The sequence below is a fragment of the Ambystoma mexicanum genome, chromosome 10 (assembly GCF_040938575.1).
Source record: "Ambystoma mexicanum isolate Mex_15411 chromosome 10, UKY_AmexF1_1, whole genome shotgun sequence".
Lineage (NCBI taxonomy): Eukaryota > Metazoa > Chordata > Amphibia > Caudata > Ambystomatidae > Ambystoma > Ambystoma mexicanum.
In genome coordinates this window covers 1,607,559,589-1,607,582,020 of record NC_090932.1, presented here as the reverse complement: position 1 = coordinate 1,607,582,020, position 22,432 = coordinate 1,607,559,589, and the positions used below count along the sequence as shown (strand labels likewise).

General features: G+C 48.1%; 1 protein-coding gene across 1 annotated transcript in view; it reads right to left on the bottom strand.

Moving 5' to 3' along the window:
• The window catches only part of MAPK1 (mitogen-activated protein kinase 1), an 806,732-nt gene that overhangs the window by 107,535 nt on the left and 676,765 nt on the right, over positions 1-22,432 (bottom strand). Inside the window, exon 7 of the mRNA XM_069619984.1 lies at positions 507-616. Coding sequence (XP_069476085.1) covers positions 507-616 — 110 coding nt within the window. The remainder of the gene's footprint in view (positions 1-506; positions 617-22,432) is intronic.

The following is a 22,432-nucleotide window of genomic DNA, read 5'->3' as shown; positions in this document are numbered from 1 at the left end:
AGAGTGGAAGATGGTAGATTCAGGCGGAGGCTATTGCCACAGTTAAGCCTAGAGAGCACCAGGGCTTTGGTCACATTGAGCCCATGCATTTCCTCACAACATTCCTCCCCACCACACCCCTATCCCGAATAGCATGTCTTTCTTACATCCCATAGCAAGGATTAAAGAGTCTTTTGACTTTCAAAACAGCTTAGACTTTGGGAGGCCACAGAGAATACCTCATGGAAGACGGATATAAACTTTGAACACAAATGGGGCCTTTTGAGTAAGTCCTCTTTGTGGCAGGTTTTGTAGATACCCACTTGCGTAGGATAAAACATGTTGCTACATTGCTCAACAACTCTCCATAAGCAAACACACAAGCTACAAAGGTAACCAAACAACGCAAACTTTATTACAATCACAGATGTTCCTCTCATGCCAAAAAATAAGGCCTACAAATGAAACATTCCTAACAGCAAAAACATGCCACATTTGAGAACTGAAGAAGGCAAAATTGTAATTACCTCATCACTTGGATCATAATACTGTTCCAGATAAGGGTGAGCCAAAGCTTCCTCAACCTCAATTCTCTTATGAGGGTTAAACGTCAACATTTTATCCAACAAATCAAGGGCTGCAATGAGAAAGACATGCTCATTTAGGTTAAAACCGATAAATAAACGTACCCACATTTCTGAAAGATACAGAACACAAGTGTAAAGCTAGTTGCATCTGATGGACAATTAATGGCCCTCCATTTGAAAGACTACATTTTGGAACCTGAATGAATAGAGGCAATATGTACAGATAGCCCTTGTGGCTGTACCGGGTATATTTCAAAAGATGTAGACAGGAGTCAAGCAGAGATGTCATCAACTGCAGTGTAGGTTGTGAGTCTTTATTAGCTCCAATTCCCAAGGTACAAGCTGGGACCTTCCAGAGACACTGGTACCCACCACCCAAGCTGGTCTTCTCTTAGCCTCCATCCCAACTAACACTGATGGAACCTCCATTTTAGATTATGCCACTTCAGTTCCATCAATAACATCTGGACATGACATAACTATCCATTCACTCACCACTACACACCTTCCCCTTAAGGCAATGAAGGAAAGAAATGTATTGGTGAACATCAGCAGCAGAACAAGTGGTAATAACTGACAAATAGTTATAGCTTTCCCCCACATATTCACTACCAAAGAGAAAGGTCTACTTACATTACTTCCACATTTCCACCCACAACACAACTACAGGGTGTACCTAAATACACACAATACCTCTCCCTCTTGCAAAACATAAGGAGAAACCACCATAATGAACACCCTCTTCCCCCAAAATTCACACTAAACTCCTACTCGTTCCAATATATAGCGTGCAAACCATACAAAATCCCCACATACACGAAAGGGTTAACTACACTTCAAAGAGAAGGAGACAAAGATCTTCCTCTCACAAACACCTTATAACAGACCGCATCACACCTGTCGGGCACTACAAAATGCAACCGTCTGGTATAGACAAAAATGAAAACAAGAGAAAATAATTGGCAAGATATAAAATACAAGCAACAATATGTGGATGCCACCACAATCAAACTTCTACACATCCACCTGCCATAACACTAAGCTATTGTTACAATCAAAATATAAGCAAACACTAATCACTGCACCATACATTTTCTACAGCAACCTATAGAAAACAGACATGAGAACTGGACCCCAAGACCATGCTAGCATGACATGTATGGGAACCCAATTGCCGTTCATACCATCAGTACACATCACAAAACACATACAAACCGGGTCAGAACACGCAAGCCACCAACACTGAAATGCACACCACACAAACACATCCAGGTGACATGGTCACCAACCCAAACTGTACACAACCAGGCATGTCACTGTACCCCTACCCTTTCCAAAAGAACAGACATGAGAAATGCATTACAATGCACACCCAAATGCTGCTTCAAGGAGCACACAGACAGGCTTAAATATTTAGCTGGACACTGTGACCATAACATGCCCCTTTGCCTGGTTCTCATTCAGGGATTGGAATTATGGTTGGATAAGCAGAGACTAAAACCAGTTCCTGGGTATCCCACATTAAGCAGTGATCAGAAGCTACCACTAGGGGAGGAGCTAGTGCACAAATCTAGCTTCAACATAAGATGCAAACCAATCTTTTTGTCCATTATTTATCACCCTTTAACCTTAACATGTCCTATTGATGGGTCCTAATATTTATCGATGGTCCCAAAAGTATTTGTATTTATTTAAATTTATATAGCGCTTTAATCCAAAGCGCTTTACATGAGGAACAAGCAATTACAACAAGCAATACATGACATTGAATCAAACCAGAAAACAGTACAAGGAACAATTTAAATTATTGGTGATTGTAAGTGCATATGGAGGGGGACCAAAGTGAGAGAGGAGGGTTAGAAGGTGAAGGAGGGGGAGGATTCAGTGGAGAGAGAGGAAGCTGAAAGATGCTAGGGGGATGGAAGAGGTAGGATATTAGAGAAGTGCGAAATGAGGGGAAGAAGGTAGTAGAGCAGATGGGGAGGGGAAGGCGGTTTCAATGGAAAGGAGCGAGAAGTTGGAAGGAGCGGAAGTGGGAAGGGGCACAGGGTTGAGGAGGAGAGAGAAGGAAGAGATCCGCAGAACGGAGAGAACGAGAAGGGGTGTAGAAAGTGAGAAGGGAGGATAGATAGGGAGGGGCAAGACAATAGAGGGCTTTGAAAACTAGATAGAGGAAGTTAAATTTAAGCTGGGAGTGAAAAGGGAGCCTGCCTAGTGAGTCAAAGGAAGAGGAGATGGAATCGTGAGGCGAGAGAAGGCAGAGGGAGCGGATAGAGTGGTAGATGGATTTGAGGGGGGAGGGGTGAGAGGAGGGGAGTCCAAAGAAGAGTATGGAACAGTAGAAGAGTCTGGAGAAGATGAGGGAGGAGATTAGGGGTTTAGTAGCGTGAAAGGTTAGGAGAGGACATATTCTCTCTTGTTGAGGCAGTACATGGCTACTGTGTTGTCAGTTATTATCAGGACATTCTTTCCCTGCACAGAAGGCAGAAAAGCTTTCACCGCTCGTCTGATTGCTTATTGTCAGATTGTTGCCATGGGCTCCTCAACCCGTGAGTGAGGCGTCCGTACCTACTGTTCTCTCCAGCCATGGTTGCCAAAGAGGTTCTCCCTTCAGGATGTTGTCCTCGCAGGCCCACCACAGGAGATCCTGTGCTACTCTGCCTGGAACCTAAAGGTCCGACATCCTGCCTGAAAATTGGGACCATTCAGATCTAAGGGCAAATTGAAAGGATCACATTCTCAGGTGAGCCTCTGGCACCAGGAAAATGCAGGATGCCAGGAGTCCGAGCAACCTCAAGAAGTGGAAGGCCAGAAGATGCTGGGCACTCTGAAACTTGGTGACCATCTGCAAAATGTGGTGAGCCCTCACCTTGGGTGTCAAGGCTATTCCCAAGGATGCATCCAGGACCGCTCCAATGAACTGGAGTCTCTGAGATGGTATCATGTGGGACTTGTAATTGATGGAGAAGCCCAGTGTGTGGAGAGAGCGGCAGGTTATGCCGAGATGTTCCTGGGCCTGTTCGGGTGAACGTGCCCTGATCAGCCAATCGTCTAGGTAGGGGTAGATGTGGACCCCCCCCCTCTCCTGAAACTTGCAGCCACCACCGCCATTAACTTGGTGAAAACTCTTGGGGCGGAGGTCAGTCTGAATGGCAGAACTCGAAACTGATAAGAACCGCCAACGGCGAACCTCAGGTACTTCCTTTGCTTGTGATGGATTGGCACATGAAAGTAAGCATCCTGAAGGTCCAATGATACCATCCAATCATGGAGCTGGAGGGCCTGAAGGATCTGAAAAAGTGTGACCATCTTGAACTTGTCCTCCCTGAGCAACTTGTTCAAGTATCTCGAGTCCAAGATAGGTCTCAGTCCTCCATCCTTCTTGGGGATTAGAAAATACCAGCGTTTGTTCCTCTACATCACAGGTACTGGTGCTATAGCACCTTTCTCTAGCAGGGTAAACATTTCCTGCAACAGGAAGGGATCCGGAACATTTAGTGAATGGCTTCCCGGTGGATGATCCCAAGAACTCTGTATGAAGGAGATGAAGGGGAGGTAGTACTTGTCGATCCAGTCAGTCGATGACTGGTAAGGCCTTAAAAGAGTGAAAAGCTAAACTGTCAATGGGTAGGATTGTCCCCAAATCCCTGCCCACTCCTTTGAAATTTGGGTCATCCCATGAGTCAAGAGATTCATCTCCTCAACAAAAAAATAAAGCTCGAGTGGCAATGTTTTTTTTTCTTCAATGAGCAGACACTCCTCTTCATCAAAAGACCTCTTTAGAAGGAAAATGTTTAAAATCTTCGAGTAACAGGCCCTGTCCTCCTCGAAAGATAAGTAAAGAGGCCATACTACGGTTGATGACAAACATAAGGCCAAGGCAAAATCCTGTGCGTTCTCGAGCCCGGTTCATAAGCCTAAGACCTCGAGAGTCTACGAGTACTCAACGAGAAGAGAAATCGTTGAAGAAACCATTGTGTCAAGTCCAAGGACAAATCGATGATACCATCGACGCTGATGCAAAAACATTGATGCCGGCTGTGCATTCATCAATGCCTTTGCCTCAAGAAAAGAAAAGGTTTCTAAACCTCTACCTAAAAAGGATTTTTTCAGGTCCTTATCCTCAATAGGAGGGCTATCAAACTTCAGATGAAACCCCTCCACGTGGGCTTCAATTGGATACGCCTAGTATTCATATGTCCCTGAATTATTCATTTCAGAAGAGACAAGGGTTAGGGAGCTACATGACACCCTACAGACAGCTAGTTGGTGGACACCTTTCAAGAGCTAGATTTTTGGAAGCCGGACCCAGCGGATCATGCGGATGCATCATACAGAAGCCCAATGTCTGGAGTTCTAGAGTTACTAGGATGGAGTAGATCAGCTCCTTCATTTGAGCAAGACAACCTTACAGACACATTGGACTAAGGTCCTCAATATGGCCCTGTACTACCATTTCATGTGGAACTCCAAAAAAGGGTTGTGGCAAACTAGGAGGCTCCAGAGTCAAGCCCTGCAGTAAATGGAAATCTCACATAAAATACAGGCGCTCCAGTAGCGACCCTTGCTACCTGTCAAAACATCCAACTCTGGAAAGTCTGGTACATCCGCCTCCAAGCAAGCTGCTTATCCAACCATACCCCTGATAGGGATGATAAATGCGCTGACTCATGGGCAAAGACATTCTTTTCTGCTAGCAGCATGGCTTTAAAGTCTGCTAACTCTATTCACCCTTTGGGACTGTGCAGCTTTGCAGCTGATCATATCTCTGAAGGTGAGGAAAGGGACAGCTTCTTGAACTTAAGGGATGGCAAGGAGGCCATGTGAGAGTCTTTGCAATCAGGTCTGGACACTTGACAGCATCAGCAGGGCCAGGACGGCAAGCACGGTCATACACCGATTTGCGTGGTTGAGGAAGTCAGGGTTTGCACCTGATGTACAATCTAGACTCCTTAACATGCCCTTTTATGGATCTCATTTATTTGGTAGTAAGGCTGACTAAAGTCTTGAAAAGCTGCAGACCTTAGACCGCCAAGTCCATAGGTGGCGCCATCAGGCAGCCACAGCATTTTCCCCACAGCGGATCATCTTGGAGGGGTAGGTCTTTTCGCTACTACTCCTCCGTTGGAAGAGCAAGAGGACAGGCTGGTAAAAGAGGACAAAGAAGATTCCTTCGTGGTGGACGAGTGAGAGGTGCAAAGCCCACCCAAGAAGCAGCAACTTTACCATCAGCCTCTACAGCCACCTCAAAACTACTGAGGTCTTGACTCACGACACCCCAGTGGGAGGCAGACTGTCAAAACATCTGAAAGAATGGCGAGGTATTATTTTGGATGCATGAGCGCTCGACAGCGGTTTTGTGCTCGATGCCCAGGCACCAGATCCTTATTTTATGTGGGTCCGTGATGGACGTTTTGGTGTTACATTTTAGACACTTTTGAAACCGGTCTACGCAGTAGCAGGAGTCGAAGACAAGGCCAGCTCGAAAACGGTTTTGTGGAAAACTGAAGCGCGCCGTAATTCTTCGAAGCAATCCCATTCGCAGAAAAACAGAACTGAAGCCAACGGGTGCTGCATGTGGTATATACAATAGACCATGATGCCAACCGAGATGGGCATCAGGCCGACCGTCTCGATGCACAGTACCCTCTGCCAAGAAGAAACATTTCTCCAAAGCAGCTGAAGCTGGAAAAAAGATATCATAAGATGAGGAATACATGGGAGGACACAATCCATTCATAATTTACTCTTTGTGATGTGTGTCATGTTTAAAAATAAAGTTTAAAAAAAAAAATCTCATATCGCAGGAATATTTCATCCTTTGTATACACAAATCCACCACAATACCCAGCACAGGCGTTTTAATTGAAATGTTACATATGTGAGACAGGCATGGTATCAAGAGACTGACACATACAACAAGGAATACAGTTTCAAAACCTTTATTGAAAGAGTCAGGATGATACAAGTCATTCATAACGTGCCTCTACACAAGTGTTTCAATGGATTAACACCTTGCCCCATCACTAAGGTGGGATTTTCCCTTCTTAAATCAACTAAGGAATGACTGCCTATGTCAAAACTAAAAAGATGTCTGTGGTGTCAAAATCTGTGTTTGCCCTCACATTTAATACTAAACAAAGGGTAGGGATATTCTTAATCAACAAAACATTGTCCAAAACAAAATACGGAGCTATCTCTGGCTCCCTTCCCAAGTACAAATTACAGTTCCAAAAGATGCTTGTTACAGTGGATTGCCCTAGCCTTGGGGTTTTCCTTCCCCAAGTCCAAATCACACTTGTTCTCAATGCACAATGTTCAGTGCACCCTACTAAGTTCAACAGAACCTCACAGTTCCCTTCCCCAAGCTCAAACCACTTCTCTTAAAAACACACTGTTCCTTACTTCCTTTGTTTCAACATGCTTTATCTTTAATGCGTCACCCTGGTTGTGGCGCAGTTAACAGACTGCAGGGTCCGGCCACTATAGGTTGTGCAACCAGAGGCCCTTGTAGATCAAGCGTTTGCCCACATTTCACGTGTCCACCTTCTGCCATTCCATGTCAGCTTCTTCTCTTGCATTCATGCTCTTTATTAGTGTGCATAACCCTTCAGTAACAGAGTTTCCAGCCACTTCATTAAAGGTTTCCCATTAATTTGGCGAGCTGGTTTTTGCTCCCACTGCACAGCTCCCCCTTCTGCTGTCCAATTTCTCTCAGTTTTATTTCGGAGGCTTTCGAGAACGTTCCGATTGTATGCGACTACTCCGCTACAATGTAATTCACTTGTTCATTTGCGCACCAGGTTTTCTCTCATCACTCAAAACTCACTGGTCGCCTTGCTGCTTTCTGCCTCGCAGACACCCCTAGAGTGTTGCTTCCAGTTAGGGGTCAAGCATCTGTCGGTCACAGAAAAGGACCTGCTTCCAAGGCTTCCTTCTCCCTCGCTCTCCGGCTCCCTGTAGGCACGGTTCCCTCGCCACACAAAGGCACTCTGCTACAGTGTGTCTTCCTCCAGCATCTCAGCGTCCTCTTCTCCTCCGGTTTCCCAGAGGTTGCGCTGATCTTTCTGCTCCTTTCTCCTCAGCTCACTGTGCCGAGGTTCTCATGCCCTGTGACCAGAATTTGGCCCCACAAGTCTCCTGGGATCTCCGCCGGTGACCTGTCTCAGGTCCCAGTCCCAACACAGCTGCCTCCACACAAAAAGGGATCCTCTGCTGGACTCAGCCACGCAGACCAGTCTTATGAAAGGGGGTTACCATGTCTTACGTTTGGGCCCGTGTTTAAACATCATTCCATGATGGCTGCCATGACTAACCACATTGCTCTACATCTCTTTTCTCTTCCAACATAGTTGTAGGACTACTGTATTTCCCTGACTACCACTCGCACATCGGTCGCCCAGTCCTGCTGCACTGCTGCCCGCATAACAGACGGCACTCTCCGTACTATCCACACAGCACTAGCGCTGGCGGCAGGATTATATCCTGGGGCTGTCGGATTTGGTCACGACTGACACTCTTACTGCCAACTTTAAGGTATTGCCTGTGGGGTAGTTGTTTACTTTTGAGTGTTACTAGCCGCCTTCTGTCTCCTATAAACACACGAGATTAGAGACTATACCTTGAACTACCTCTTTAGGTTCTAGTCACCGACTTCTTCTCAACTTCTGGAATTATATGGGGCACACTGTGGATAATTCGTTTTGTCTCTCAGCACTGGGTTTCTCTCACCCGGACACCTTTTCATATGTTTTTTATGCGATACTAGTTTCGCTATTTGCTAAGCCTAAGCACATATCCTGCTTTTTTAGTGAGCTACTACTCAGCGCTCATTTGGATGTTTTTTCTATATCCTAGGTAGAGACGACCCTCAGTTCTACACCGCCTACTACCTTTCGAGTAGAGAGCACCCACAGGCATCAGTGGAGGTATTTATTTCCCTCTATTTAGATGCCTTGATGTTGAGTGTATCCCTGTTTTTGATACACTGTCAATTAGCTAATTCTAGCTTATCACGTAACGACTGTTTGATATATGTTAAAATGTTTATGAATTGTATGTACTGTGGACCACACTATTTAATCACTTTTTAGGTCATAATTCTATTAAATCTGATGTTTATCATTTTAACCACGACTGGTCCTTTTGTGGCTCTCCCAATGGGAGGTCTTTATATGTGTGGCATCTACACTATAGCTCTGTCTCCTCTTTAAACACGGATCTTTGTCCTCCCGGACTTAGACAGAGTATACGTTGCTAACCTATCTTAGTTAAACGTATACTGGGTTTCCTCCCCATTTAAGTTGTTCATAGTGGCTGATTGGTCTAAGTAGTGGCTAAGTTGTTACGTTTGGGCCCACCATTCCTACTATTTAAGGACCTTCCACTCAAATAACCCGCCCTCACAGATTCACCCCTGGGGTCGGGTTCTAGCAGCCTTGACTTTCTCTTTGTTACCCGAGGACGGGTCATAAAAGGGTTAAATGTGAGAACGCAGTCAGATTTCTCATACATGACTGGCCATTCTTACCATAAATCCTAGTGCGAAGGGAACACAGATCCCTACCATCGCCTCCTAAGCCTGGACAGCCTGCCTGCTGTAGAATTGCCCATCTCCTGAATTACTACACCCTCAAATTGATTCCTAGGAATTACAATAGAACAGTTATGAAAGGGGCTTGTGATATGCAATGTGTTTCCTGAAAAACACTAATATAGAAGAACAAGAACCACCTTTTGGACAGCCTCCCTCCTGTAACACCTGCCCTTAATCTATGGAACGTGCTGAAAAATATTCTCCTTGCAACACGTACTCTCTTGCCATGAGACCCATTTGCATAGCAGCTACTCAGTATTTGTGCTCCTCCAACTGGGTGGGCTTGTTTTGGCCCACCCCAACATTTTTCCTTAATGTCAGATCATCATCAGAGGGTCACTAGACGCTCCACTTGTTAAGACACTTCAGTATTTAATTTGCTCAAAAAAATTAAATAAAGGGAGAGATCCCAAATATTTTCTAGAACACACATGCCACTTCATGTTGACAGCTAGCCACACACTGCTGCAACATATTTGGGGAAGGAGTTTAAACTTCCATTAGCTCATTGGAGGCGACAGGCACACTATCCATGGAAGAAATACCAAACATAAAATAACATGATAGTTGGGAATAGAACAAAATGACCGAGGGCAAAAAGTCTGACCCCCATTTTTCCGCAGATATAATGTGGGGGGGGGGGGGGGGTTAAAGTTAATAAAAATGTATAAAGGTACGGTGGAGGGACTACGGGGGGGGGTCTCCCCCCACATATATATTCAGAAAAATGAAAAAATAAAATAAAAAGTCAGACTTTTAGTAGTCAGACTTTTGCATTCGGCCATTTCACGCACATCCGATAGTTGCACTCTGAAATGACAACAAATTTTGAATATCACCAAGAGGTGACTATTTCTATTGGCAAGACTGGAAAACTTTCTTCCTAGAGCAAAGTGATGGACAAATGCAGACAATCGCTGAACTGTTTAACTTCACTGTTGCACTACAGCACGATCTGTTCCCAGTGAAAAGATCTTTTTATAAAGATCTTTTCACTAAAAGGTTGCTTTAGAAAGACTGCTCCGTGACTGCACGGAGCAGTCTTTCTAAAGCGAACGGTCACATCCCTGTCCCATATGAGTGCACACAGGGGCTGAGAGGTTCTGCAGGACGAGGAGAACGGGTAAGTGTGCGTGTGCACACGTGTGTGTTGTATATGTGTGTTTTGTTTTAGGTGTAGGGGGGCTGGGACTGAAATCCCGGTGGGGACGGAGGGAGAACTATGGGGGGTGCTCGGGAGGAGAAACTGCCCCGAATATAAAAAGGGAAAACTGCATTTTAAAGCTCTCAAGAGAAAGACTTTTAAAATGATTGTTTTCCGATCAAAAAAAAAATCGGTCAAAGTAAATCGGTCTTTTTCTCTGGAGACCTTTGAAAAAAGGTAATTTCACATAGAACCGTAAGATCTTCTAAACCTTGACACAGGCACTCCTCCCTGGCAGTGACATTTGCCCTGGTCTTTCCCCTAGGTGGTGCTGTAGGTTGGCTATTTTCCACACTAATGGCAATGGCAAGCAAAGTAACGTGCCTGCATGTGATCACGACCCAGTGAATCCGTGGCCAGGCACACATTGGCCTATTGGCACTGCATATTGTAAGACAGGACAGTGGCCAGCTAAACAAGGCCCTGCATGTGTTCCCTGGGTGCATCGCAAGAGCTGTGCATCCCACGTGCCAGCCATACCACTGGCACTTGGTACATTAGAACGTGCACATTGATTCATATAGCGCAGAACAAAATGCCCTGAGGCATGGAGGCACTTAGACGAGACAAAACAACAAGGTCACACTTACGAACTAAAACTGAGTAACTCAGGGTCAAGCATAGAAGGCATCAGTCAGGCAGTGCAGGGGGCGATGGGGGTAATAAAACAGGGCGGTTTTCGAGCAATGCTTGAAAGCGGCTAGTGAGGGGCATGCTCTCAAATCAGGAGGCAGCGCATTCCAATTTTTCACGGCTGTGTGAGGAAAGGATCCCTCGGCCACGATGGTAAGTCTGGCCCAAGGTATTCCCAAGAGGCAGGCATTATTGGATCTTGGAACTCTTTGGGGTGGCAACCATGAGATACTGCTGGACAGGTACCTTGGCCCCTGTCCATAAAAGCATCTGTGTGTGATGCAGTGTACTCAAAGAGATCCTGCTACTAACAGGGAGCCAGTGCAGAGCTTTTCTAGCCGCAGACATGGTCTGATCTGCGCAGTCCCTCCACAATGCTTACAGCGTTGTTCAGGTTGACCTGCTGATTGGCAAGTTCACCCTTGGCAATGCCTAGCAATAGGCTGGAGCAGTAATCCAGCTTCGCCCCCATGACGGTTCGTGTAAAGGAGCCCAGATGGCGGGATTCAAGAAGGAGCGGAGCTGAGTGAGCAATTTCATGACAGGAATTTCCAGAGACAGAGCTATTAACTTGGGCTTTATTATTAAGCTCTTGATCCAGATAACTCCTAAGGTCTTGACTTTGGGTTGGGTAATGATAGTACATCCCGCAATGACAAAGTGCTGATATTCTGGGCTTAGTTTACGTAGTTGTGGTGTTGTAACCATAACAATGAGCTCTGTCTTGGAGTCACTGAGTACAAGCCCATAAGCTCGCATCCAGGTTTAAATCAAACCATATGTGGAGTTCACAGTGATGGAGTCAGTGATGCAAGTCTTGGAGAGGGGAAAAAGGCATTGTGTGTCTGCATAGTTGCCATAAATTAAGCCTTCTGTGTCCATTTGTTTGAATAGGGGTAGCATAGATATTGAACAATGTAAACAAGACACAAGAGCCTTGTGGAACCCCACACGTTACTGGAAACTCCTCAGCCATATCTTCTTCAAAGAAAACTTTAGCCTTGTGGTCAGAGAGAAAGGATTTTAGCCAATCCGTAACCGATAAAGAAAGTGATGCTGTGCTACGCAGTCTATCCGCCAGTATCGAGGCATTCACACTTTTTGTTATCAGAGGGACTCATGACTTAACCATAAGGGCAGATGTCCTCTTTGCAGTCCCTATCTTAAAGTTTCCTTAGTATCTCTACTAAGTCTTTCTCATTTACTGGATGAAACTCAAATTTGAGGAGGGTCACATTAATCCTCGAGGGAACTGTATTTTCGTTACCTATTACCCCTACACCACATTTGGCAGCAATATCTATCTTAATGGTCGTTAACTTGTCTGTCGAGGCATTTTGAATGGCTGTATACCAATTATAGTATTTAATCACCTGTGATGGGAGGGGACAGGGATCCTCCAATTCCTTTAGAATTCCGAAAAACTCCTTGGTATTGGAGGCTGCTCCTGCAATTCTATGGTCATAAAACAGTTTTTTTGCATCACAGACAGCTGCTTTGTGTGCCTTGACGGCAAGAGAATAGGTAATATCTTCAATGGATATAGTTTTCTTCCATGCTTCAGAGTTTTAACCTTAGTTTTTTAAGATTGTGGATATCGGCTGAGTTCCAGATTATTTGGCTGTATTTTCAACAAGCGCGATTGCACCGGGGCCATGCTGTGAACAGCCTTCTGAAGAGTATTTTGGTATGCCACTGCTAGCTCATAAGCTGAGTTCAGGTTGGGCAGATTATAATAGTGGGTGGGATAAACTGGCCCATGATGGAAGGTATTAGCTTACAGAGATAACTATATGACTCAGGATTTCATTGGTCTGTTTTTTGTTGGGGCAGGTATAGACATTCTCCATTCAATAAGATGGTGGTCGGACCTTGGGCATGGGTTAATTTCTACATCTCTGATAATGATGTTATGGGAAAGTACCCATTCTAGTGTCCTACCTTTGTTATGGGGAGTTGATGTGCTGATTGAAATCCAGGTCAAGCAAAATTGTCTCGATAATCATGGCCAGTGAATTAAATGCACTCCTGTCCACTGAATTAGTGGAAATCACCTGGGATGTAAGGTGCCGCTCAAACTGAACTAAGCCACTCACCCGGCTGCTGCAGTGCCGGTTATTACAGCAGTGGAGTGGTTGCAGTGACAACTGATGCTGTGTGTGGCTGTTGCCTGTACAAGCGCCCAGCGCGGTCACATCCTAGCTCATTATTCACAGTTCATGAATAACATTGAGGCAGACTGGGATGTAAAGGCATGTGGCCTCTGCACACTAGTTGTTTATTTAAAATGTCCATCATAGTTCCACAGTAATCAATTTGCCAAAATACCACATTATCAAACTAAGTCTTCATATGTGCAGTGCTCTGCAATTAGTCCCAGGGCCAGGTCTTGGCAAAACACTCCCACATTAAGCACCACATCCTCACTTTTTTCCGAGGGTGAGAATATCTGAAAAGGAGCACTGAGACCGAGTGATAAGGGTGGGCATGACTCCATACTAGGGACATCAGTAGCTATTTACGCTACTGCCAGGGTCCTCACTGGGCCAGCTGCATTATTACATTTTGTAGTCAAATGTAATGGTTGGCAATCCACTCTGAAGTCCGCCATTGTACAGGTTATCTCAGTGATATAACAGACTGGAATCTGCTAGAACTGGAGATGCAAGGTACCATGGCATGCAACCCAGAGTGCCAACAGGCATGAAGAGATACTGGGCAGGTAGGTCTATGCACAGCTTATTATGGTGTCCGAGTGTCCTTAAGAACTCTAGCAGCTGCTTCACTACGGCAGAGCAAATTAGGAGCAGAGGCTTTTACCTTCCAGAATCCAGTCTCTGTAGCAGGGTATAATGCAGCATGGATGGATGTTCCATCAGTGACTGGGGTGCATGCATTGCCAGGTCCAACTTCAAAGATGGCGCAGGGCAGAAGTGGAGCAGTGGCGAGAGGACATCCTATATTATAATGAAATGGAAGTGGAATAATGTAGGATAAGGTAAGCTGTTACACCGTTTTGCCAGGCCCAGTGAGAGAGAGATACGGGATACATTACTCACCGTAATCATATTTCTGATGCGTGTATCTGCTTAGATTCACATGCTGTGCATAGGCTGACATCTAGTGGAAGCTGCGGAGTATTACAGTTTGTTTTCGAAACTCGAAAATGGGTGTCGACACAGGGCGTGCCAGTAATACTATCCCTAGTGTGACGTCCACTGTACCCATGAGCCCTCAAGCGTGTAGGACACACACACACACACACACACACACACACACACACACACACACACACACACACACACACACGGTGAATCCTGGTGAATAGAGTGAAATTGCTAATGGAGATTCCTGAGGTGTAACTGTTATTGTAGGTGGTGGGACCCTGTGGACAGGGAGGCACGTAATGCTATTATTGACCAGTTCATATGTGGTGTTGAAAATGGATTATAGTTTGCAACTGACTGAGAATGATTATCCTTGGGGTGGTGCAAGTACGAGGGCTGATTCACGGGACCACTATTTTTCATGTTCTTCCTTTTTGTAGTGCATTTTGTTGTTGCAAACAAAAATAAAAAGTTTTAAAAAAAATAAGATGGCGCAGTGCAACATGGGTAAAATAAAGTGGGGCTGCAGGTTCAGTTCGGACAGAGCACCCAAACACCGCCAGTCCCTCTTGGGGCAACTAGTGAGTTTTCACTTGTGGGCCCAGTTAAAAAAACCCTAGGAGAAAATTCCAAGTTTCCAGTGGCTAGTAATGGAGGAGGGGAGATAGCCAGTGGCTGAGTCCAGCTGATCCCTATCACTCTTAAGTGATGGCCACCCCCTTTGCAAACATATGCAGAGCCACAAGTGTGAGATGAATGATCTCGCAAAAGTAATAAGCAGAAAATGGGGAGCGCCAAACCCAAGTAGCTGTGTCTGCACTTAAGGGTGGGTTTCACTGTGGTCCTCACCATGGCGGTACTGTTGTACATACGTTCACGCTAACCATGAGTAAAAGCACTGCTGGCAAGGATGCAGCAGCTATCTGAGTCGGTCAAGTCTTGATAATACCCCACCAATCTTAACACATCCTTGTTGAGAGCAGTTCTACCCCCCCTGGACTATGTGCCAGGAAAGGCGTGTGGTGCAGCACCCTGTAACTGCACACATGCAGTTACTGAATAACAGACCAGAAACCAGAGACCCAATTACATTTTTACCTCCTGCTGCTTACTCCAAGAAGTTTTAAGAGCATGCCCAAACCATAAAACCATTGCAACAGACTGGATATCCCTCCAGGTCTCAAAACCTGGAGACCTGCTCTCCAACCTTGATTCCAACACCCTGAGTCCTCATCTTGCTTGATCTCTCTTCTGCCTTTGACACAGTCAACCATGCCATTCTGCTCAAACGTCTCCGTGATCACCTGGGTATCACCGGTCAGGCCCTGGCGTGGCTGGCTTCTTTCCTTTCTGATCGACCATCCCAAGTCCACCTTGGGTCCTTCCTCTCCTCTATCTCCACCTGTGGTGTTCCCCAGGGGTCTAACCTCTCTCCCTGGCTGTTCAACCAATACCTGGCACTTCTTGCCCACCACATTGCTGCTCTCTGCCCCAACTTCCAGTGCTATGCGGACACTCAGCTCATTTTCAAGCTACCTTCAGCCACCTCTTCTCTTTCACGCATCTCTGACTGTCTGCTATTCAGGAGTGGTGTGCCACCAATGATCTCTGCCTTAATGCCAGTAAGACAGATTCTCCTCATCGGCACACCTGTTCCCTCCTTTCCTGCCACTCTCTGGCCGGTCTCTCTTGGCCCGCTTCCTGCTCCCAAGGCTAAAAACCTGCGGTCATCCTCTACCCCACTCTTCTTCTCTCCTCACATCTCCAACAAGTCACACTACCTGCTGCACCTCCTCAGAGGTATTCTTGCTTTCCTCTCCTTCCCCCAGAAGCTCACCCTCTCCAGAGCTCTGGTTCTCTCTAGGCTGGACTACTGCAACAGCCTCTTTCTAAATCTGCCTGCTTCTACTCTCCGCCCTCTCTAACTCATCCAGAACAGGAGCGCAAGACTTGTCCTCGGCCTCAAGCCCAGGGATCATATCTCTCCAGGACTGAAATTTCTGCACTGGCTCCCAGTGGCTGCAATGATTAAGTTCAAAACCCTCTGCATTGTCCACAAGGCCTTCTGGGGCCTCAATACCTTCAACTCTCTCTTCCTAAATATCTTCCTTCTCAAGCTCTTCGCTCATCCGCCTACAACTCCCTCAGGGTCTGTCGCTTCTCCAAGCAACAAGAGGGTGGTAGATCTCTTTCTTCGGCTGGGGCCTCCCTGCCCCCCTGAAACTTGAGAACCATCTCTGGTTCCGGAAGCACCTTAAAACCTTCCTCTTTGCTTCTGCTTTCTCTCCTCTGCTGCTGAATTCCTGGATGAAACTGAAGCTGCACTGGTTACCTGGCCACCCTTCTGATCTCGGGCCCAGGACCTGCAAGTTGCACACCCGCACTGCCTCCCTGGCAACCCCCGCACCTGTGGACTGTTTTTCTGTATCCCTACAGTCCCCCTACCAGCACTTACGTCTGCACTTACCTTGCACTAGCCACCAGCTGGCCGTATTCTTTATCTATTTATTCTATTATCCCATTTGCTGAACTTTCCCCGACGCACTTCTCCCCTTCCCCCTTCCCATGCACTTGCGCAATCTGAATGACACCTGGCCTATTAAGATCGTTGTCTGTCTCCCCTCTGTCCCCCCTCCCTTGGCTTGTGGCGCCTTGAAACACTTGTGTATAGGCGCGTTATAAATGCCATATCATAAAAGCACCAAATGTGATTAGTGATGGCGGACGGCAGTTTAGGACGTGTGTAGGCGTCTCTCCCTGCCGGGATGCACAAATAAGCTTTACAATTAAGCGATTCTGCGTTGCACTCTGCCCCCACAGAGTATAAACAGGAGTCAAGGCGATCTCCGATGAGAAAGCAGGGAACCCTCGAGAAAATTTCACCCGACGAGCGAGGCAAACGAATCCACACCGCATTACGGCTCCGGGAAGGAAGGGCCTCCCAGGCAGACAGGGAAAAAAGGCAGCAGCTGCAAGCAGAACGAGGTATGAGCGACTGAGATGAACAAGTTACTCTCTTACCTGGTAACGTTCTTTTGATGGGATGGTCCGACGACGTATTCCATATCTATGACAGTAATCACCACAGCTGTGCTGCTTCGGAAAATCTTTCGGCGTCTTGCGTCGATGACGTCGCCCTCAAGGACTTCCTCCGACGGCCGACGTCACTGGATGTTATAAGTAGGACGCACGACGCCCGTAGCATCAGTTGTAGTTTTTTCCCCAGAACGTGTCGCACCAGTCTTCTGCCAGTCTGACCACACAAAGCCTTGCGGAAACGTAAGCTGCAATCGCATAAGAAATTCTGTAGCGGGGAAGGCAGGGAGGGAGCGATATGGAATACTTCGGACCATCCCATCGAAAGAACGTTACCAGATAAGAGAGTAACTTGTTCTTTGAGGGGATTGGGTCCTCCGACGTATTCCATATCTATGACAGACTCCCAAAGCAGTACCAATGAATGCAAGGAGGTGGGAAAAGAATTTAGCAAAAGAAATTATGAATGCCCAATCAAATTGCGGAGCAAAGGACCGCCTTGTCAAAGGCCAGATCCTGCCCACGGATGGAATCGAGGGAGTCGTGGTGTGCAAAAGTATGGACCGAAGCCCAGATGTTACGAATAGGAACACCCCTCTGTAGGGCAGTAGAGGCAGCCATACCACTGGTAGAATGGGCCCGCAAGCCGACCGGTGGGTCCTTACCCGCCAAGCGGTAACACTCATATAGCCAGAGTAATCCAGCGAGACAAAGTCTGCTGAGTCACAGCTTGTCTCAAACGCTTACCAACGTAACCAATGAAGAGTTGATCGTCCACTCTGACCCGGGACATGCGTGAAATATAAAAGCTTAAAGCTCTTCTAGGATCGAGCCTGTGGAGCCTCTCCTCTTCCTTACCAGGATGTGGAGGATGAAATGCCGGAAGAACAACCTTCTGGCCTAAATGAAATTCCGACACCACCTTCGGAAGAAAGGAAGGACGAACTCTAAGGACAACCCTGTCCTTATGAAACACAGTGAAGGGTGGCTTAACTGAAAGTGCCTGTAACTCACTCACTCTGCGAGCCGAAGTGACCGCAACCAAAAATACAGTTTTAAGAGTTAACAGTCTCAAAGGGCAAGAATGCAAAGGCTCAAACGGAGCACCCATCAGAAACTTGAGGACAAGGTTCAAATCCCAACCGGGCACCTGGAAAGGTGACAGAGGGAACACATTAGTGAGCCCTTTTAGAAACTGAGAAATTAAAGGAATTTTAAAATAAGAACACTCTTCAGACGAGCGCTTAAATATGGACAGCGCCTCCAGGTAACCTTTAACCCTACCCACTTGCAAGAAAGCAAAAAAGACAGAACCACAGAATGTCACATGCAAAAGGATCCACATTCTTAACCCTGCACCAGTCGCAGAACTTTCGCAAACAGCAACTGTACAGGGACTTAGTTGTGGGCCTTCTGGCCGAAAGCAACACCTCCATCACATCTTCAGGGAGGTCCCAATCTTTATACCTCAACCTTTCAGAAACCAAGCGTGAAGGTTGAGGGATCTGACCTCTGGATGGAGAACCTGACCCCCCTCCCGTGAGAGCAGATCGTCTCGGTAGGGAAGATGACATGGAGGGCAGATGGACAAGTCGAGAAGGTCCGGGTACCACATCCTCTGGGACCACGCCAGAGCAATGAGGATCATCCGGGAACCGAACACTCGTAACCTCCACAGCACTTGCGGGATGACGGGGACTGGAGGAAACGCGTACAGCAGTGGGAAAGACCAAGAACGCGTCTCCAGAGGCTCCTTTTGGAGGAAATTCCCACAAGCAGAACCTTTCGCACTTCCGGTTGACACTGGAGGGGAAGATATCCACTTGAGGGGTCCCCCAAAGGGCGAAGATCTCCAGGAGAATCTCCTGAGCCAACTCCCACTAATGAGAGATCGCGCTCTGCCTGCTCAGAGCGTCCGCCATATCGTTTTTGTCTCCGGCCAGATGAACTGCCGAGATCGAAACTTCCTGCTGGATTGCCCAGAACCAGAGCTGCATCGCCTCCCTGCACAGAGGAAGTGACCCTGCCCCCCCACCCCCACTTTTTGTTGAGGTAGTGCATGGCCACTGTGTTGTCTGTCAGGATCAGGACATTCTTTCCTCGCACAGTCGGCAGAAAAGCCTTCAGGGCAAGCCGGACGGCCCTCAGCTCCAACAGATTGATATGGAGTCTGGACTCCGACAGAGACCAACGACCGCTGACTGTCAACTCGCTGGCATGAGCTCCCCATCGATCGTCACCTCCGGCCAGGGTAGCCAAAAAGGAGCCCCCTTCATCAGATTGCCTTCGACGGCCCACCACAGAAGGTCCTGGGCGACCGAGGACGGCACCTGAACAGGGTCCGACATCCTGCCGGAGGACTGAGACCACTGGAGCTTGAGTGCCCATTGGAAAGATCTCATCCGCAGCCTGGCCTCTGGCACCAGAAGAATGCAGGATGCCATGAGGCTGAGCAATCTCAAGAACTCGAACGCTGGGAGACTCTGGGCAAGCTGAAACTTGTGCACCATCTGCTGAATGTGAGGAGCCCTGACCTGGGGAGGAAAACCCTGCCCCAGGGACGTGTCGAGCACTGCTCTGATGTACTGGAACCTCTGAGTTGGTGTCAAATGGGACTTCTTTAAGTTGAGGGAGAAGCCCAGCTTGTGGAGGGAGTGGCAGGTGACTGAGATGATCCAGGACTTGCTTGGGAGAGTGCGCCCTGATCAACCAATCGTCCAGGTAGGGGTAGATGTGAATCCCCACCTTCCTGAGATACGCTGCCACCACTACCATGAGCTTGGTGAAGACCCTCGGGGCGGAGGTCAATCCAAACGGCAGGACCCGAAACTAAAAGTGCGAGTCGCCAACCGCGAACCTCAGGTACTTGTGCTTTGGATGGATCGGCACATGAAAATAAGCATCCTTGAGGTCAAGAGACACCAACCAGTCCTGAAGTTGAAGGGCTTGGAGGACTTGAGAGTAACCATCTTGAACTTGTCCTTCCTGAGGAGTTTGTTCAAACCGCGCAAGTCCATGATGGGTCTCAATCCCCTGTCTTTCTTGGAAATCAAAAAATAAGGGGAATATCATTGCTTGTTCCTCTCCGCTACAGTCACCGGTTCTATGGCGCCTTTCTCCAGCAGGGATTGAATTTCCTGCGCAAGGAGCGGATCCGGACTCTTCAAAGAGATTCCCCGGTGGATTGTGGCGAGGCCTCTGCCGGAAAGGAAGACAGTAGCCTTGGGCTATGATCTCTAGAACCCACACATCTGAAGTAATGGCACGCCACTGTGCAAGATGCTGCGCCAGCCTTCCCCCAACCGGCGAACCATGGGACATGGCCTCATGACTGAGCTGAAGCGGCTGCGATGTTGCCTGAGGGCAAAGAGGCAACTGCCCGAGCGGCCTTGGCACCTCGAGTACCTGGTTTTCCACCTCTGGCACTCCTTTGGTGGCCCCTTTGACTGGCAGCTCCTCTCGCTTTACCAAAGGATGAGTAATAACTAAAGGAACCTCCCCTCCATTGCTGTCCCCTAAGACAAAAAGGCGGAGGTTGTCGACTGCAGCGCCCAACGACTTTGCTGCAGCTTTGGAGGTCTGCAACCTCTCAAGGCTCTCGTCAGTCTTGCTGCCAAAAAGATGTTCACAGTCAAAGGGCATGTTGAGGAGCCGGGCCTGCACATCAGGAGCAAACCCTGACTTCCGCAACCACGCAAACTTGCGCCATGGACCGGCTGACGCAATCTGCCATGTCCAAACCCGACTGAACTGCCTCACACATGCCATCCTTGCCATCCTGAACCATGGCAAGGAAACCATCCCGTTCGTCCCCTTCGGGAATATGTTCAGGCGCTAAGGAAACAGTTCCACAGAATGTGCATGACCCGTGACAAGGCACATACGGAGTTGGGCGCCTGAAGCACCATACCCCCTGAAGAAAACACTTTCTTCGTCCAACCATCAAAACGCTTGTCGTCCCCATCAGGTGGGATTGTAGGATACGACGCCTGCTTTGCTGGGGCCGTAGCTGCCTGCACCACCAAACTCTCCGGAGTGGGGTGCTTGGTCAAGTAGCAGGGGTCGCTACTGGCTGGGCGGTATTTTCGCGGCAAAGACTTGCCCACTGCCGGGAGACTCTCCGGAGCAGTCCAAGCCGCCGCCACCCTCCTCTGTAGAGCCATATGGAACAGCAGTACCGGGTCAGTTGGTGGACCTTGGTCGAGGATATCTGTAAGGTCATCCTGAAAAAAAATACCCTGGGGGAGCAGACCACCCCAAGTACTCGGTGACCCTAGACATAAGGCACTGGTACGAGGAGTCAGCATGAGTGCCTGGCTCAGGCCTACAAAACTCACCTCCGGAGAGGTGTCCAGACCACTGCCATCATGCAGGGACTGACGCAGGTCCTCAATTTGGCTTTGGCCCGAGAGCATCTCATCTGGCACCGTATCAGGAACCATGCCATCATCAGAGCCCTCATCCACCTCTGAAATGTACTCAAGATGGCGGTAAGAGGGCACAGAATGGGGAACAAAGCCATGCTTGACCTTGGCCAGAGCCTTCCTAGGAGATTCCACCGTGTCCCAGGGTACCCCCGTCGAAACAGCCTTGAAAGGCGTCAAGTGAATCGGCGTTGACGCCGAACGTAGCGCCGTCAGCATCGACGGCGTCGACACAGGCCTCGAGGGCCGAGCCCCGAGCATGTCCCTCAACAGTCTGGGCGCTGATGGCGTTGACAACTTCCTCGGAGGCGGAGCCTCGAAAGAGTCAGTCGACGACCTTGGCGCCACAGGCGTCGACGTCTTCCTCGAAGACACCACAGGTGCATACGGTCTCGAGCGCGTTGAGGACCGGGACCTGGAAAGGGCATGACGAAAACGATTCCCCTTGTCCAAGTGGGACTGTTCGCGCGAATCGTGCCAACCACCCGAGCCCGAAGGCGTACGAGCGGTGTCTCTCGACCGATCACGACAGACCCCACTCTGAGGCGCGGACGGACCAGTGCCCTGTGATTCGAGAATCGTTAGCATTTTCTTACCGAAGGAAGCCCTTTCCTCCGGCATCGCATGTTTGGTGGGATAAGCGACCCGCCGACGGGCAGAGTCCTCGGATGAGGACGGGGAAGGCAACCGATGACAGCGCTTCCGGGAGTGCCTCGAAGAGGCAGAAGTGGCGGGACCTACTCCGGGACCGAGACCCACTGGACTTCAGACGACGATGTGGAGAGTCGCCCTTCGAATAGTCCGTCGAAAGCTCCGCAGGCCTCGACTTCCGTGGCTTGGACACCTTACCTACCGACAGTTTCTTC